Source organism: Anneissia japonica, unplaced genomic scaffold, assembly GCF_011630105.1.
Source record: "Anneissia japonica isolate Jap-2015-1 unplaced genomic scaffold, ASM1163010v1 scaffold1128_len1000024_cov185, whole genome shotgun sequence".
Classification (NCBI taxonomy): domain Eukaryota; kingdom Metazoa; phylum Echinodermata; class Crinoidea; order Comatulida; family Comatulidae; genus Anneissia; species Anneissia japonica.
In genome coordinates this window covers 687,961-705,448 of record NW_022705247.1, presented here as the reverse complement: position 1 = coordinate 705,448, position 17,488 = coordinate 687,961, and the positions used below count along the sequence as shown (strand labels likewise).

Genomic DNA, 17,488 nt, shown 5'->3' with positions numbered 1-17,488 from the left:
ATATATATTATGTATATATACTTATACTGTAAAGTAGTTTAATTGCATGAATGATACCTCAAAAACTAGCATAAATTTGCTTGGAAAATCGCTGGGAAAATACCATAATGTAAATTTTTTTAATTGCACGGATGATACCTTAAAAAGTGACTTAAATTTGTGCGGAAAATTGCTAGGAAAATAGGTCCGCAGAGTTGTAACTACTGCATGACACATTGGCTGACTCCATTGCAGCATTTAAGAAAGCTGTTAAAACCTATTTATTTTCAATAGACTTGCTTGTAGGTAGGCATAGATGCCAAACACCTCTATGGCACCTGTGCGGAGGATATATTCCATGTGCAAGCCTTAAGGCCTGCTTATACTTCAACGATAACGATAAATAAGCTAAAAATCAATTGTTCATATAGAAAACAAAAGAAATAAGAGAAGTTTTTACACTAGAACGATTCGATAACGATTTATTAGTTATGCGATAACAACATATTCTGACAAATCAAATCAGATGACATCATAACCATGGAAAAACATTAAAATTGTAGTATTTAACAACGATTCTATCGTTTTTCCATGATTATGACATCTGATTTGATTTGTTAAAATATTTTGTTATCGTATACACGATCGTTATCGTTGAAGTATAAACAGGCCTTTAATTTACACTCTGGTAATGTACTAAATAGTATAAGATTTTATACTTTTCTGCTTTTTAGGTGTCGTGCCAATGGGTTTGTTCACCCACATGCACCCTTCTCCGGGACAACGATCTGGAATTCGGTTGGTGAAGAAAGATGTAACATCTCCACTTGAGTTTGATTTGACAGTTTATGAAGGATTTCTGTCAAAAGAAGATTTCTATTCTGAAACAGCCAAACACATTGAACTTGCAAAAACCACTTTAGAGAGGTGGTATATGGCAAGGGATGTTGAGAGGTTAGAAATTAAAAGTGGCAACATACGAGGAACATTGTTCAAACCTAAAGGTACCTTCAGTGATGGATCCAGACTTTTTTTTGTGGGGGGTTGGGGTGAGGGTGATGCAAGTGGCAATTGAGGTCCTAAGGTTCAAAGGTGGTGGATTTTATGGTCAAGAGAAGAAAGATTTTGGGGTGATTCTTCTTGTTGTGGTAGTCCAGGATGAAAGCCTTGGAGTTTATCCTTTTTAATTTCTTATCTAGATGATGCCATGTGTATTTTTTGCTGCTGCCAGAGGCACAATCGGGATCCGCTACGGAGCTTCTATCATTATAATAATAAATCTTCAGAAAAATATGTCAACATTATTTATCAACATATTTATAATACCAGGTTAGTTATCTGGGCATGGAGGGTTCGATTCCCACCCAAATCCTTGCAAGGTTTTTTTACCTCCCAAAAGGGGGGGAGCCCCCTAAATCCGCCCCTGCTGTTGCGTAGCGACAGCCGAGTAGCGAAGCCTCGAGCGGGGATGGATGGGTGGTATTTGCTGAAGGTAGACCAGGCCCAACTACTGTAGGCTAGGCCGAGCTGAGGCCAAGCCGTTCAAGCCATCACGGTAAAAGTAACTGTTGGCCGTTCAAAAGACGGCTGGGCGGTTCGCTGGCTGAGCCCATGACTGGGATTAACAGAATAAAAACTTCACCTCATTAGCTTTCTAATTAATTGTAAAGCTGGCCCTGCCCTAAATCATCCCATTTGTAGTCATGACGATATCATTTTACACTTCAATGTTTCATTTTTAAAGACTTTTTTTTTGTTTTTAAAGTGTTATTTAATTTGTACAGGTGATGGTCAGTTTCCAGGTATTATTGATATGTTTGGATCGGCTGGTGGTATTATGGAATTTCGTGCTGCTTTGTTCTCCTCCTATGGCTTTGCTTGTCTTTCTTTAGCTTTCTTTTCCTACAAAGATTTGCCAAATGCATTGCCTTCAGTAGATATGCTTTACTTTGAGGTATTTATTTCCTTTGTTTAAGCATCATATTTCTGGAAATCTAAATATACAATGGAAACAAAATTTAATGTTTGCACTTGTTCTGTTTATGACAGTACTACTAATCTTATCCCAGGGCCCGGTGGCAGTGCAGTAGCTGGGACACTAGTGACAGGTCTCATGCCAAGGGACCCTCAGTGACAGGGCTCTGGTAGGGGTGAAAGGCCAGAGGGTACGGACTATTCTATTTATAAAATGCTCAAAAGCGGTGACATTGTTTTATCAACCTCTTTTTATCATCTTTATCCTAGTGGCCTGGGCCACACGATGGGTGCCAATCAAGTCAAATCAACATCTATTTCATATTTTTTATCAAATTTTTGTAATTTTATTTTGGTAGGAAGCAGTTGATTGGTTGATTAATGAACCATATGTGTTAGGTCATGGTATTGGGGTCATTTCTGTTTCCACTGGTGCCCAAACTGCCTTAATGATGACCGTTATTAGTGGACCAAAGGTAAATTTTTCTTTTGTTTCTTTTGATAAATAATTTCAAATATATAGTACATGTGTTGCTTATTATGTTATAAATGATGCTCATAAGATTTAATATTCATGAGAACATAACTAATATTCATGATTAAATTATTTTCAGTAATACTATTGATGTAGTTAGTGTTCTAATATTTCTTCATCAGATCAAAGCTTGTGTAATCATCAATGGGCCTCCATACCACACCTCATATGGACCATCAAGACTATACAAGGGAAAGGAAAAATCATCCATAGAGTAAGTTAACAATTTTATTTTGTATAATATTTTTAAATATTAAAAAACAAGTCTTTTCATGTCAGAATCAGTCATGGGCCAGTGGGTGTCAGAGGGTTCCCCCTCATGTGTGAACACAACATGAGGTCATTGGATTAAAAAGCTAGCAGAAATATCCAAGTGGTGTGATTTAGTAGAACCATGGAAGAATGTAGGCCCTACAACAGTCCATTGATGGATGAGAGTGAAACATAACAATTTATATAATAATTATCTAATATAAACAAAACTTTCTTTCATTAAAAGGTTGAACCTTGACAACGCCTACATGAAGGATGACATAATGTTTTTGAGAAACTGTTTTCCAAGTGAATCACCTGATCAGTATAGACATGCACTAATTAATGTAAGGATGCATGGTAATTATTGTATCTGTGGTTACAGTCAGGTTAGAGAGTCAAGCCAGGCTTGAGTTAGTCCAGTTGAGAGATTAGTAGTTTGAATCAATCTGGCTTGAAATTGCTTTCAACCCAGGCAATATAGCACCCATGTTGATCCAAGGCTGACACTGGATTGACATTTCTGGTCAAAGAGTGACCAGTCTCAAATAGCGATGCAATCTTAAGGTTTGACAATTTCTGCCGACTGAGCTAAGTCACTGGATTAGGCGAGTCAAATGGCCTAGAGGTTAGCAGGGCGCCGCAAGCTACAGCCACAAAATTGGCGCTGGTTTGAACGGCACGCTCTGTAATGTTTGATAGCAGTTATGCTGCCCTCTAGAGTTGAATAAACAAATGACCTCAGTAATGGCAATTACAGTGTAAAATGTGTTGTTATTGTTGTCACGATATATAGTTAAATATCCTGTTAGTAGGATATCGCACGCTCGCCTATGGTTCTAGTGGTAGAACAAGTCTTCTCAGATAAGGACTATAAACCATAGGCCCAGTGTATACAATAGCTTGTGTGCACTATAAAGAACCCAGTACATCCTTCGAGACGAGTAGGGGGATACCCCGGTGTACTGGAACAGACAGCCCCTCTGGTGGACGAAGAGAGTTGCTGGTACCGAGTTACCGGGTAGCACAGGCACGAAGGGACCGTTAGGGGTGAAGAAAGTCATTGATTGAGTTCCTAGTCCACATATCAAGCACCCTGAGCATCTTATGTTAGATAAATTTGGCGCTATATAAAACTACACTACACTACACTACAGTATTAAGTCAACCCAGGTCAACCTACATTTTAGTTGTGACACCCAACTCACTGGACATGAGGCTAGTCACACAAGACTTTGAGTTACGTCTGGCTTGGTCTGAACATCGAGCTATAAAATTAATTGTCAGTTAAATACAAAGCCACCCTTAGTAAGACCATCCATTTAAAAAAAAATTTTATTTGAACAATATTTAATGAGGGTAACCCTTCCAACTTCCCCAAAGGGAGGCTGATGTTCAGGGCCTTCTTTAATAAATAAAATACAGCATCATATAATAAATCACCACTTAACACAAAAATAGATTAAATATATATATAAATATATATGAATGAACAAAAATAAATAAAATGAATTTTTAAAAATAAATAAAATTAGATACCATAATGTTATTGAAAATATAATCTTTTCCTAATGTAGAAAGATGGATAAAGCTATAACAATGAAAGATTCAATTTATCAAAAATGTATATACCACTTAGTTATTATGTACAATTTATCGATTATATATTTAGAAAATAAACTCTATAATTTTCTCCATCTTTAATGTACAATTTATAGTTTCTTTAAAAGAATAAAAGGACTTGGACTTTTGAAGTAGGGGCAAGGGAGCTAAATGCTCTTTTGTAGCATTCAAGTCTTGGCTTAGGATAATCGATGTGTCAAAGAAACAAGGTTTTATAAAGTAAAAGTGAATTTTTTTTTACAGTTAGAAGACTCGGTTTCTAATTTCCTCTTTGTGGTTGGAGAAGATGATCAAAGCTGCCCTAGTCCCGAATTTGCATCCATAGCTTGTGATCACCTGTGTAACCATGGGAAAGATAATTGGACGTTGCTAAGCTACCCCAGAGCAGGACATCTCATCGAGCCGCCATACACACCATTATGCAAAACTTCCTTTCAACCAAATCTAGGTAGGAAATGTATCTAATTTTAACCACCTTATTATCAGTAAGACAGAATGTTTATACCTTGTTTTGTGAACATGCTGCCTTTTCGATTTGTGACTTTTAATAAAGATCAAATTGTATTTTTGGTCTGTTAGCACACCTCCCACCGTAAAAGAATTCAAATTTATTGCACTATTGAACTGTGGGCTGAACTGCAGGCGTACCCATCAAAAATACTGTACAGTATATTTGATGATAGCAAAAATGTTTCATCTCTTGGCGGGTTATAGAAACTTTTTCTATTGTGTTGTAAATTAATTCTGAGTAGAATCATAGCCTTTCAAATTACTGTACAGTATATTAACTGTTTTTTGCGCTATAGAAATGATATTTGTTATTATTATTATAATTTTTTTACTTAAAAAGTTTCCAGTGGAGGGTGCAAGCTTTTTTCCTGCGTGCATACCACTACATACTGCCCTCTTGTCAAATTATTACAGTTGTGTACATTAATTCATTTATTATTCATTTCCGTTAGGATATATTTCATTCTATGGAGGACATCCAGATGAACATGCTGCAGCTCAAGAAGATTCATGGAGGAACATCCTAATATTCTTCAAGAAACATCTGGATAAAAATAATATGATAGTTCAAAGGTCACCTTTTCTTGAAAAAATTAGTGTTCGAAGTAAACTATGAAGTTTAAGAGGGAAGGGGAATAATAAAATTGCCATATCCCCTTTTCTCCCCTAAAACATCTTAGAGTTGTCAAGTACACCTTGGCACTGCCACTACAGGAGAGAGAGTTAGTGAGAGAGATGTTAGAGATTGCACGTTTGGAATTTTTGCCTCCAAAATTTGGGAGGGAAGGGGAAACCATGTGTACTGTAGGTCCCCCAATTACCAATATTGATTTTACATTTTGTTCCCCACTATTCCCAGTGGCAAATCCAGGAATTCGAAAAAGAGGAGGCCTGGGAGGAATTTTCCCAGATGGGGGTCTAGACTAACCTCAGCCCACAATGATTGGGGCTAAAATTTATGATTAAGGCACCTCTAGATGGCTGGAAATGGCACTCCCAGACTTAATTTTTAATATAATATTCCGTTTTTTTTCTCTCCATTTTTTTGTTGTTTTGAAACATTTAGGGAGGGGAGCTCAGGCCGGCTGGGCTCACCCTTGAATCCGCCACTGTTTCCCATTCCACTTATTTATGGCATAGTATTCTCTTCATTTTTGTACAATATTTTTATTTTAGAAATAATGTACTTAAAATTTCAATATCAGTACTTATGTGGAAGAATGGATAAATTAGGAATGCATTTTGAAGTTATATAGGATATGTGATAATAATTTTTAAAGAAATTGAATTCTGAAAATATTTGATGTATTATTAAAATTAAGCCTTATATAATAATAAATTTGAAGAACATATTTTGTATTAATTCATTCTAGTTCTGATTGAAACATATCTATACAGTGATGGCGCCAGGACCTGCCTGACGGAGGGGCTAAAAGCCCCGACAGGGGGAGCTAGTGGAGCGAATCGAGTCTCACTTGGCTGGGGGCCAGGAGCCGCCTAGGGCCCCGGTGGGGGTCCAAGGATATTTGACGAATTATGGCAAATGTTTATTACTTATTTTGATAGGCATCGAGTTACTATAATATGACTTCATGTAGGCTATGTTTTCTAATGTCGAAATCAGCTTGCAAAACCAAAAAATTTTGAATAAAACAAGAAACAAAGCATATGCAATGTAACCATCTGATTTATTTTCAAATCCTCATTCTTGAAAGTGAAATTCTACATTTTGGAAATTTTGCATGAAATCTGTCAACCACGCGGTTGCTTCACCAATCACGATGTATTTCAAGCATCATGAGGCTATCCAAACGATCATTTGTCATAACATAACTCAAATTGTTTTTAATTAGTCTCATTGAATTATTATTAATTATATTATTATTGTTATTATTATTATTATTATTAATAACATAAATATTTAAATGAAAACAATGTGGTGGCTAAACGAACATTACGCGTAAATATTTTTTTTTATTTGTTTATTCCCCCGACAAAATTTACACGTCTTCCCCGCAATATTTTTTCTATTCTAGGAAGTAGACAAAGAATCTACAAATATCAGGAAAAATGTACGAACTCGATCGTGAAACAGAAGTTACCAATTATTTATAGATAGCCAAAAATGTTGTCGCCCATCAAGCTTCCTGAAAAAATAGATGTGTATAACCTCTCTGGGTATGCCATTGAATATAGCTGTTCAACTACATTTTGTCAATTTACATAAAATGTTTGACTTTAATTAGGTCATGAATTAACTGAATGTTGAAATATTGAATCACTATGTTTCATCCAACTTATCTTTAAAGTTTAAATTTAAACTCTTGAAAAATATGGATCATCAAACACCATCAATTACCGTACTTTCGTGAATAAGCGCCCGGGCGCTTAAAATATTTTTTTCACTTTCTAAGGGGCGCTTATTTGAACGGTGGGCTTATGAAAACAGAGTGGAAATTGAGGGGGCGCTTATGGAAATAAATGAAAAACGAGGAGTTCTTATGTAAAATTATTAAATTTAAGAGGCACTTTCAATGAAAAAAGATTATATAAGGACATTAAGAATGGTGGTTAGAAAAGACAATCGTCCAGAGAACATAGCTCATGACAAGAATGCGTGACTATTTATTACTTAACAGCAGAATAGCAGATGCAATTAGTGGTGGTGGGTAGTGGTTAGCTTGTTGGTCATCGGCCGATTGAGATTAGCAGGATGGCAGGATCATTGTATTTTTTCTTGAAAACTCAGATGAGAATGTGCTAAAGGTCGCCGCCGGGGAAAAAGAAAAAAAGGAGTAGGACTAGGCATAGACAAATATGTAAAAAGAGTAAAGTTTTAAATATACTGTCTGTCCAGACTGAGGGATTGGAGCTCTCATCTGCCCAAGAGAAATATCCTAATTTTGATATTGACCGAAGAAGAATGTGTTTCCACTCTACAGCTCAAATCATGCCAACAACCACAGTCCCAGAATTGTTTGGATTATTGATTTGCTAAAAAGAAAATTTTATGAGGGGACGGACGCTTATTCAAACAGGGCGCTTAAGGAAATTTTTACGTTAGGAGGGGTGGTTATTCAAAAAGGGTGCTTTTTCAAACGGGGTACTTATTCGCGCGAGTACGGTACTACATGTATACATTAATAAAACTCTCACAAACAGTAAAATAAGGGGTGCTGCCAGTGGGGGACATGGGGGGGGGGGGGAGTCACCCTTTTATAGAGCTTTCCCCACCCGTACTCTAAAATCGATTAAATAAGCCTTTGAAACCCTAAAATTGTCAGATTCTGCCCTATGAACCCCTCATCTGGGAAATCCTGGTGCCACCACTCAAATAATACGTAACTAAACACAACACTTAAAAAGCAATTATATATTTTTTAAAAGTTTTATTACATTTATGTGTATCTTTAGGTCTATTCATATTTATCAGACACAGCTACAGGGCAGGGCATTAGTAATAGAGCTAGGGGCCTCATTTGTTGAAGACCACGCTTACTCATAACTTTCATTAGCTGCTGCTGACCAATACAAACAATGCATACAAACATTTCTCAACCTTGATTATGATAATATATGATTAGAACAATTGGCTAAAGTTGATTCCTAAATGTGTAATCTATGAAATAGTTTACAAGGTAGTAATAGTTGTAGATACCAGATATACCAGAGTCAAGGATTGCGACATCTTGTTTGTAATTACCTGGTAATGGCCAAACGAAAGAAAATACATGTTTGTCATCCAGGCTTTATATAAGGCACATAAACCGTGGCGGATTTAGAAGGGAGCGTGAGGGATGTATTCCCCCATTTTTTTTTTTTAATATTCAGAAAATTTAAAATAAATACAACCTCAAATTAACGAAGGTGCTTGAGCTTTTAGGGAATTTACCCCTTGCATTTCCCAAGACTTTTACTACACCTGCACATTCACCCATCCCCTTCCCCTTTCTTCTTGACCCACCACAGTTAATGGCCTCGGATTAAAGGTGCATTGCATAGTAATTGGGAATAAGGGGAGAGGCTTCATGGCTTAGGATATTAAAATGTATGCTTCAGAGACCACAACACCAAACACCAAGAACTGCAATACATTTTGTTGAATCGACAAAGTAATATTTTTAGTATATATTAATGCTTGTGGTACAACACGTAGATGGTTCTGAAAAGAACTGTTATTGCCTACACAGTTTGGGTGCTCTCAAATTGTACGTATCTTTATTAAAAACATTTTTGCTTGTGTACCTGTATTGTCAACAAACACTCAATGAAATCGTTTTAAAAGAGCTTAAAATGCTCATAAGAGCGCCACGGGCCACGCCGGAGCTCCACCCCTGGACCCCGCCCCCTCCCCAGCCAACTGGTTTAGTCACTCACGCATCAAATCTCTCGGGTTGGTAACTATGTGTTTCACCAATGGAACCGTTCCACACTCATATGAATCCGATAAACTCCTAGTGGCAGGCTATGTGTTGTTGTGTGTTTAGTCCGGGATAGTTTGTTGGGTGCACCATTCCTCCATGGTGCATTATGGAACACTTTAATATCGGCTCGATGCGTTTCAGGCCGGCGGAACGTTTTCAAAGTGGGGACGGGGGCCTACTAGTAAAATAAATGTGAGTGCAAATTAGGAGGATCTGGGTTCAAATTTAGGGGGTGGGGTAAACATTTTTCCCAAAAACCCAAAAAAGTATGGGGTCTTCCCCCTGGAAAATTTTGCTTCCTAGATGGTGGGAAATGAGCTTTTCCAACTTCTGAGGTGTCTTAAATTCAAAGTTTCTATGAATCAATGAACCCAAAGAGAAAGGGGATTCGGGTTCTCCCGGGAAAATGTTAATTTCTAAATGGCGGGAAATGTGCTTTCCCGATTTCTAAGTGTCTCTTAATGACTTTAATTTTGAGTTCTTTAAAATTAGATAAGATAAGATACACTTTATTGCTCCAAGTCGGAAATTCAGTTCTCGCATTAAAATACAGTAAACAATTAAAAGAATGATCAAATATAATGAACTATAAAAATTACAATGTAAAAAAGATATCAAACAACGGCCATTAAAACATTATAAGTCACCGAAGCATTATTATTATTATCAATATTATTATTATTATTATTATTATTATTATTATTATTATTGTTGTTGTTACTATCATTTTCCATTTTCATCATCATTACTACCATAATTCATCTTTTAAAAGTTTTGTTAAAAGCTCTGACACCTTGGGGAACGAATGAGGAAGAGTAGCGGCATGTGCGCGCTGCCATCGGCCTCAGTCTACCACTCCGAGCAATCCTTGAGTCAATAATTTCAGAGTGAAGGGGATGGGTCACGTCTTCAATGATGCTCTGAAACACCTTCTCTAACCGGTAGTGGTACACTGAGTCCGCCGACAGGCAACACACACCGGTCACTCTTTCAACCTTTCGGATCAGACGATTGATTCTTTCCTTGTCACAGTTAGATATATTTCCTCCCCAACCCACAATACAATAGCTCCAGACACTTAAAATTACAGAATTATAAAAGATACCTATTTTTACTGCACACATTAAAAGATCTAAGTTTACGAAGACAATACATCCTGCTGTTAAGCTTTTTCATCATGTGATCGGTATGATCATCCCATGTGAGAGTGTTATTTAATATTACGCCTAAATATTTATATGACTTGACCTGCTCAATTTCAGTACCTTTAATAATAATTGGATCTAATAGTGGGGCTTATTTTTAAAATCGATAATCATTTCCTTAGTTTTCATTGTGTTAAGCTGTAAATAATTAGCATCACAATAGTTGACGAATCTTTCAATTTCATTATAATAGTTAGAAAATCATTATTTCTAATTAGACTAATTGTTTCTGTATCATCAGCGAACATAATAGCGGGTACACTTTCATGTGAAGACCTGTAGTCCGATGTATATAATGTATAATTAAGTGTAAGTATAATTGCATCGGATGTGCTCCTAGAAGATCTATAAGCAAATTGATAAGGATCAATGTGAGCTTGTATTAATGGAGTTAGAGACTTGAGAATAATTTTTTCACATACTTTCATAACAACAGGTGTTAATGCTACTGGTCTCAAATCATTCGTACACGTTATAGAAGGCTTTTTTGGCACCGGAATTATACATGATTTCTTCCAAATATCTGGAAATGAGCAGGATTTAAAACAAAGATTAAAAATATCAGAAAAAACACAGGATAGCTGATTAGCACAATTCTTGAGAATTCGTGGCGCAAGACGGTCTGGGCCGGTTGCTTTTGATGAGTCAAGCTTTCTAAATAAACTTTTTTCAAGAAGTTTCAAGATTGATATTATTTTCTTTATTATTCATTAAATAATCAAGTCGTTCACGTTGTTTTTTATTAAAATTCAGTCTATCAAATCTGTTAAAGAACATATTAAGCTCATCTGCATAGCCCGGATTAGAAATATTTAAACTTACTGATCGCTTCTTGTTGTTTACATAGCCGCTCATCAAACGCATACCATTCCAAACTCGTCGCATGTTATTACTAGTGAAATTATTTTCAACTTTTTTCTTATATTTAAATTTTTCTTTACGAATTGCACATTTGAGTTCTTTCTGAATTGCTTTCAATTCATCTAAGTTTCCTCTACCAAAAACCCCCTTTTTCTTATTAATACTTTTTTTAACATCCTTAGTGATCCATGGTTTATTATTTGAATAAACCTTAACAACTTTAGTTGGAATAATACTGTTTACACAAAAATGAATATAGTCAGTTACTGATTCAGCCAGTTCGTTTAAGCTTGTAGCAGATGTTTTAAACACGTCCCAATTTGTGCACTCGAATATGCTCCCTTAAGACATTGACTCGTGTGTCCATTTCTTGACAGCAACTTTCTTTGGCTTGCTGCGTTGAACTAGAGGTAAGTATTTCGGACAAAGTTTTATGAGATTGTGATCTGATAATCCCAAGTTGGGCAACACCGACGACACATATGCATCTTTCACATTTGAATAGCATAAATCTAGAATGTTATTGCCCCGCGTACAACATGTAACATGTTGGTAGAAATATGTTGAACTCCGTTTTAAAGAACAATGGTTAAAGTCACCATTAATAACGATGAAGCTATCGGGGGCAGCATTTTCAATATCACTGATGACATCAAATATTTCACATGATGCTTTTTTCGAAAGATTTCTATGAGGAATATACACAGTTATGATTATAACATGCGAAAATTCTCGGGGCAGGTAATATGGTCTCAAACTAGTGACGAGTATTTCACAATTTGTGGTGCATCGATGAAGCTTGCGAATAACGTTGTTAGGGTGACAGCGTTTACATATAAACAAACACCACCTCCTTTGTAATTGCCAGATTCTGCTGTTCTGTCCCCTCTTATAATTTTAAATCCCTTAATATCTACATGTTTATCGGCATGAGCCTCTGTCAGCCATGTTTCGGTGAAAGACATAACACTAACATTTCGAAAATCGTGTAAATATATCACGTTTGCTCGTAGTTCTTCAATTAAAGGTTTTCCCCTCTTGAAAACAGTCAGGATGATTTTTTTTCTCATTCTTACAGTATTACAGTAAATAGGCCTAACCCTTATGTGTGTATAGGCCTACATAAACATAATTGAGTAGTTCCATACGTATGCCTACTCTTTTTACATGAATCGATAAATCGCAATAAGGGGCCTGGGGTTCTCCCCTGGGAAAATTAAGTTGATTTCTAGAAATGGCGGGATGAGCTTTCCCGACTTCTGAGGTGTCTTGTAATGACGAAAGTTCTTCAAAATTCAAGGTTTTCCTCCTCTTGAAAACGATTTTATAAATCGATGAACCCCAAAGAGAAAGGGAGTCTGGGTCAGGGCCCCCCCCCCCCCCCCCGGGAAAATTTATATTTCTAGATGGCGGGAAATAAGCTTTCCCGACTTCTGAAATGACGTTTAAGTTCTTATAATTCAAGGTTTTCCCCTTAGTCTGGTTGTAAAACTTCTGAAATGAACTTTAGCGGGAAAAAAGTAAAGGAAAATTAATTTTTGGTTTTTCTGAATCAGCATACCCTATAGTGTCTCAGAAAAAAATCCCCATGCCTAGGGCTTGGGCTATTTTTTTTACAGCACTTTGAAATTTTGACCTAAAATACCCTATTTTAAACTGTTTAATATGGGGGTAGGGGAAATAAATTTATGTTTTTGGTTACTTTTACATATTCTGTGGATATGAAATGCAACAACAACTTGGCTAAATAGTTACTCATCACTCTCATTTAAAATTTTGATCGGAATGATGACGTCATCATGATAAATTCCAAGATGGCGTCCATTAAGGTGGTAAAAACTATGTTTTTAATGTAAAAATAATTTTCACTTTTAGTTTTTTTCTATAACTGTGAAAACTGACAGGACCTTAGTTAAATACCCATTATAGTCGTTCAGTGGTGGCCCCAGGGGGTCTGATAGGCTGGGTCCAAACACAGGGCCGACTAGACCCTCGGTCAGAGTCCCGGAATAAACTTCCCTGGGCTTATGGGAAAGTTTCTTTTTAGCTTTGTATGGCCCAAAATTTTGCTTTTAAGCCAAAATATTAGGGATTGGTAATCAAAATAATGTTATATGGATCATTATCATTATTTGTGGTGTGGCAACCTTGTCGAGGCATCGGACGATGGGAGTCTAGGCATGTCAGACGGGAATTCCCCACCTCCCAAGCAAATTTGGAATGATGACGTCAACACACCGAATTCCAAGACTACGACAATCAAAATTAAAGGAAATGTTTACCTATTTAAATTTAATCTTTCTACACTACATTTTTCTTCATCATCACTAGTATACTATTATGTTGTTACTCTATAATATTATTAATAAAGTATATCATTATTCTTATGCGTTTTAAAAAATTTATAGTTTATAATTGACATTAATATTAGCGTTAGTACTGTTATTCTTAATATACTAATGTCATTATTATTATTATTATCATCATCTTCTTTATTGTCATCCCTATCCTCATTATATTCCCCATTATAAGGAGGATGTTGATGATGATGAAGGGAAGAAAGATGATGAGGATGATGGTGAGGTAGAAGATGATGGTGAGGAAGAAGATGATGGTGATTACGATTGATGATAATGGTTGTTGATGATAATGATTGTGATGATGGTGATGAGAGTGATAGAAAATGATTGATGAGAATGATGATGATGATGATGAATGATGAGAATCATCCCTCTCATCCTCACCCTTGTCCTTATCTTCATTCTCGTCGTCCTCATCTTCATCATCCTCATGATGATGGTAGTGACTGATGATGAAGGGGATAATGATGAAAATGATGACGATGATGATGATGATAATAATGAGGATGATGGTAATGATGCTTATGATTGTGGTGATTAAGATAAGAATGATGATGAGGAGGATGAGGATGATGCGGCTGATGAGGAGAAGGAAGATGATGAGGTAGATGATAATTGATGATGGATGATGATGATGAAGAAATGATGCTGATAAGGATGGTGAGGATAATGATGATAATGAGGAGAAGGATTAGGATGATGAGTTTGATGATGATGATTATGATTGATGATACTGGTATGAGAATGATGTTGATGAGGTTAATGATGACGAATGATGAGAAACATCCCGTCTGCCCATCATCCTCATCTTATCATCCTCATGATGAGGAAGATGATTGATAATGATGATTAAGGATGATGATGATGTGGTTGATGATGAGGACAAGGATGATGATGGATGATGATGATAGATGATGATTGTAATGAAGATGATGATGAGGATGATGATAATGATAATGAGGACTATGATGATGAATGAGTGATGATGATAAGTAGGATAAGGATGAGGTTGATGACGACGAGAATAAGGATGATGATGGATGAGGATGATTAGTAGGATGAAGGTGATGGTGATGATGTTAACAATGATTGTTGAGAATGGTAATGAGGGTTACAATGATGGATGAGGATCAATGCCATGGCCAGTATTTTCAAACGGTGTGGGACAATATCAGAGCGGACCCACTTCACGTGTAAATTCAAACAATGTGGACCCATTTTACGCAAAAATATGAAATATCTGGACCCGTTTTCTTAAATTTTACCCACATTTAAATAAATATAAGGTATCTGGATCCATTTTATGCATAAAATTACCCTTTTTTAAAATGTGGACCATTTTTTTGTGGACTGTCCCAACTGTGCCAATAGTTGGCTATGCCATTGATGATGATGGATGTGGATGAATATGATAATGAGGATGATGATGAAGAAAATGATGAAGAATGAGGAGGATAAAGATTATGAGGATGATGATAACGACGATAGATGATTGATAAGGACGTGATGAGGACGGTAACGATGGATGAGTATGATGTGATGATGATGATGGTGATGATTACAACGATCGATGATAGTAAGGATGATTATAATGATTAGACAACAATGCGAATTATTCATTAAATAATCAAGTCGTTCACGTTGTTCTTTTTTAAAATTTAATCTATCAAAACTGTTAAAGAACATATTAATCTCATCTGCATAGCCCGGATTAGAAATATTTAAACTTACTGATTGCTTCTTGCTGTTTGCATAGCCGCTCATCAAACGCATAGCATTCCAAACTCGTCGCATGTTATAATATTGAAATTATTTTCTTTTATTTATTTTTTTTTTTTACATTTGAGTTCTTTCTGAATTGCTTTCAATTCATCTAAGTTTCCTCTACCAAAAACCCCCTTTTTCTTATTAATACTTTTTTTAACATCCTTAGTGATCCATGGTTTATTATTTGAATAAACCTTAACAACTTTAGTTGGAATAATACTGTTTACACAAAAATGAATATAGTCAGTTACTGATTCAGCCAGTTCGTTTAAGCTTGTAGCAGATGTTTTAAACACGTCCCAATTTGTGCACTCGAATGCTCCCTTAAGACATTCAATTGACTCGTGTGTCCATTTCTTGACAGCAACTTTCTTTGGCTTGCTGCGTTGAACTAGAGGTAAGTATTTCGGACAAAGTTTTATGAGATTGTGATCTTATAATCCCAAGTTGGGCAATACCGACGACACATATGCATATTTCACATTTGAATAGCATAAATCTAGAATGTTATTGCCCTGCGTACAACATGTAACATGTTGGTAGAAATATGTTGAACTCCGTTTTAAAGAACAATGGTTAAAGTCACCATTAATAACGATGAAGCTATCGGGGGCAGCATTTTCAATATCACTGATGACATCAAATATTTCACATGATGCTTTTTTCGAAAGATTTCTATGAGGAATATACACAGTTATGATTATAACATGCCAAAATTCTCGGGGCAGGTAATATGGTCTCAAACCATTGACGAGTGTTTCACAATTTGTGGTGCATCGATGAAGCTTGCGAATAACGTTGTTAGGGTGACAGCGTTTACATATAAACAAACACCACCTCCTTTGTCCTTGCCAGATTCTGCTGTTCTGTCCCCTCTTATAATTTTAAATCCCTTAATATCTACATGTTTACCGGCATGAGCCTCTGTCAGCCATGTTTCGGTGAAAGACATAACACTAACATTTCGAAAATCGTGTAGATATATCACGTTTGCTCGTAGTTCTTCAATTAAAGGTTTTTAATTGAAGAACTACTACTACTTTTTTTTTCCTTGAAAACGGTCAGGATGATTTTTTTCTCATTCTTATTACAGTAAATAGGCCTAGCCCTTATGTGTGTATAGGCCTACATAAACATAATTGAGTAGTTCCATACGTATGCCTACTCTTTTTACATGAATCAATAAATCGCAATAAGGGGCCCGGGGTTCCCCTTGGGAAAATTAAGTTGATTTCTAGAGATGGCGGAAATGAGCTTTCCCGACTTCTGAGGTGTCTTGTAATGACGAAAGTTCTTCAAAATTCAAGGTTTTCCTCCTCTTGAAATCGATTTTATAAATCGATGAACCATAAAGAGAAAGGGGGTCTGGGGCACACCCCCCCCCCCCACCTGGGAAAATTTCTATTTCTAGATGGCAGGAAATAAGCTTTACCGACTTCCGAAATGACGTTTAAATTCTTATAATTCCCCTCTTGAAAACGGTCAGGTAATTTCTTATTCTTATTTTATGTGTGTATACAGGCCTACATATGCAAAAAAATTAGTAGTTGCATTAGGCCTCGCATTCTTTTTTTCCATGAATCGATAAATTCCAGAAAGAAAGGAGGTCTGGTGGTTCTCCCCCTGGAAAATTTTGATTCATAGATGGCGGGAAATGATCTTTCCCGACTTCTGAGGTATCTTTTACTGACTTAAATTCTTTAAAATTAAAATTCAAGGTTTTCTTCACCCTCTTGAAAACGATTCCATGAATCAATGAACTTCAAAGTGAAAGGGGGGTTCGGGTTCTCCCAGGGAAAATGTTGATCTCTAAACGGCGGGAAATGAGCTTTCCCCGACTTCTGAAGTGTCTTTTAATGATTTTAATTTGAAGTTCCTCAAAATTAAAGGTTTTCCCCTCTTGAAAACGGTCAGGTAAATTTTTCTCATTCTTATTACAGTAAGTAAGCCTAGGCCTATTATGTGTACTGGTATACATACGTTGCATTCTTTTTTCCA

The 17,488-nt window shown here is 36.3% G+C and overlaps 1 protein-coding gene across 1 annotated transcript in view; it reads left to right on the top strand.

Moving 5' to 3' along the window:
- The window catches only part of LOC117105473 (bile acid-CoA:amino acid N-acyltransferase-like), a 7,489-nt gene extending 1,264 nt beyond the window's left edge, over window positions 1-6,225 (top strand). The window contains exons 2-8 of the mRNA XM_033246636.1: window positions 714-983; window positions 1,764-1,933; window positions 2,313-2,429; window positions 2,611-2,702; window positions 2,988-3,087; window positions 4,607-4,811; window positions 5,326-6,225. Coding sequence (XP_033102527.1) covers window positions 714-983; window positions 1,764-1,933; window positions 2,313-2,429; window positions 2,611-2,702; window positions 2,988-3,087; window positions 4,607-4,811; window positions 5,326-5,489 — 1,118 coding nt within the window. The 3' untranslated portion in view covers window positions 5,490-6,225. The remainder of the gene's footprint in view (window positions 1-713; window positions 984-1,763; window positions 1,934-2,312; window positions 2,430-2,610; window positions 2,703-2,987; window positions 3,088-4,606; window positions 4,812-5,325) is intronic.
- The last annotated feature ends 11,263 nt before the right edge of the window (window positions 6,226-17,488 follow it).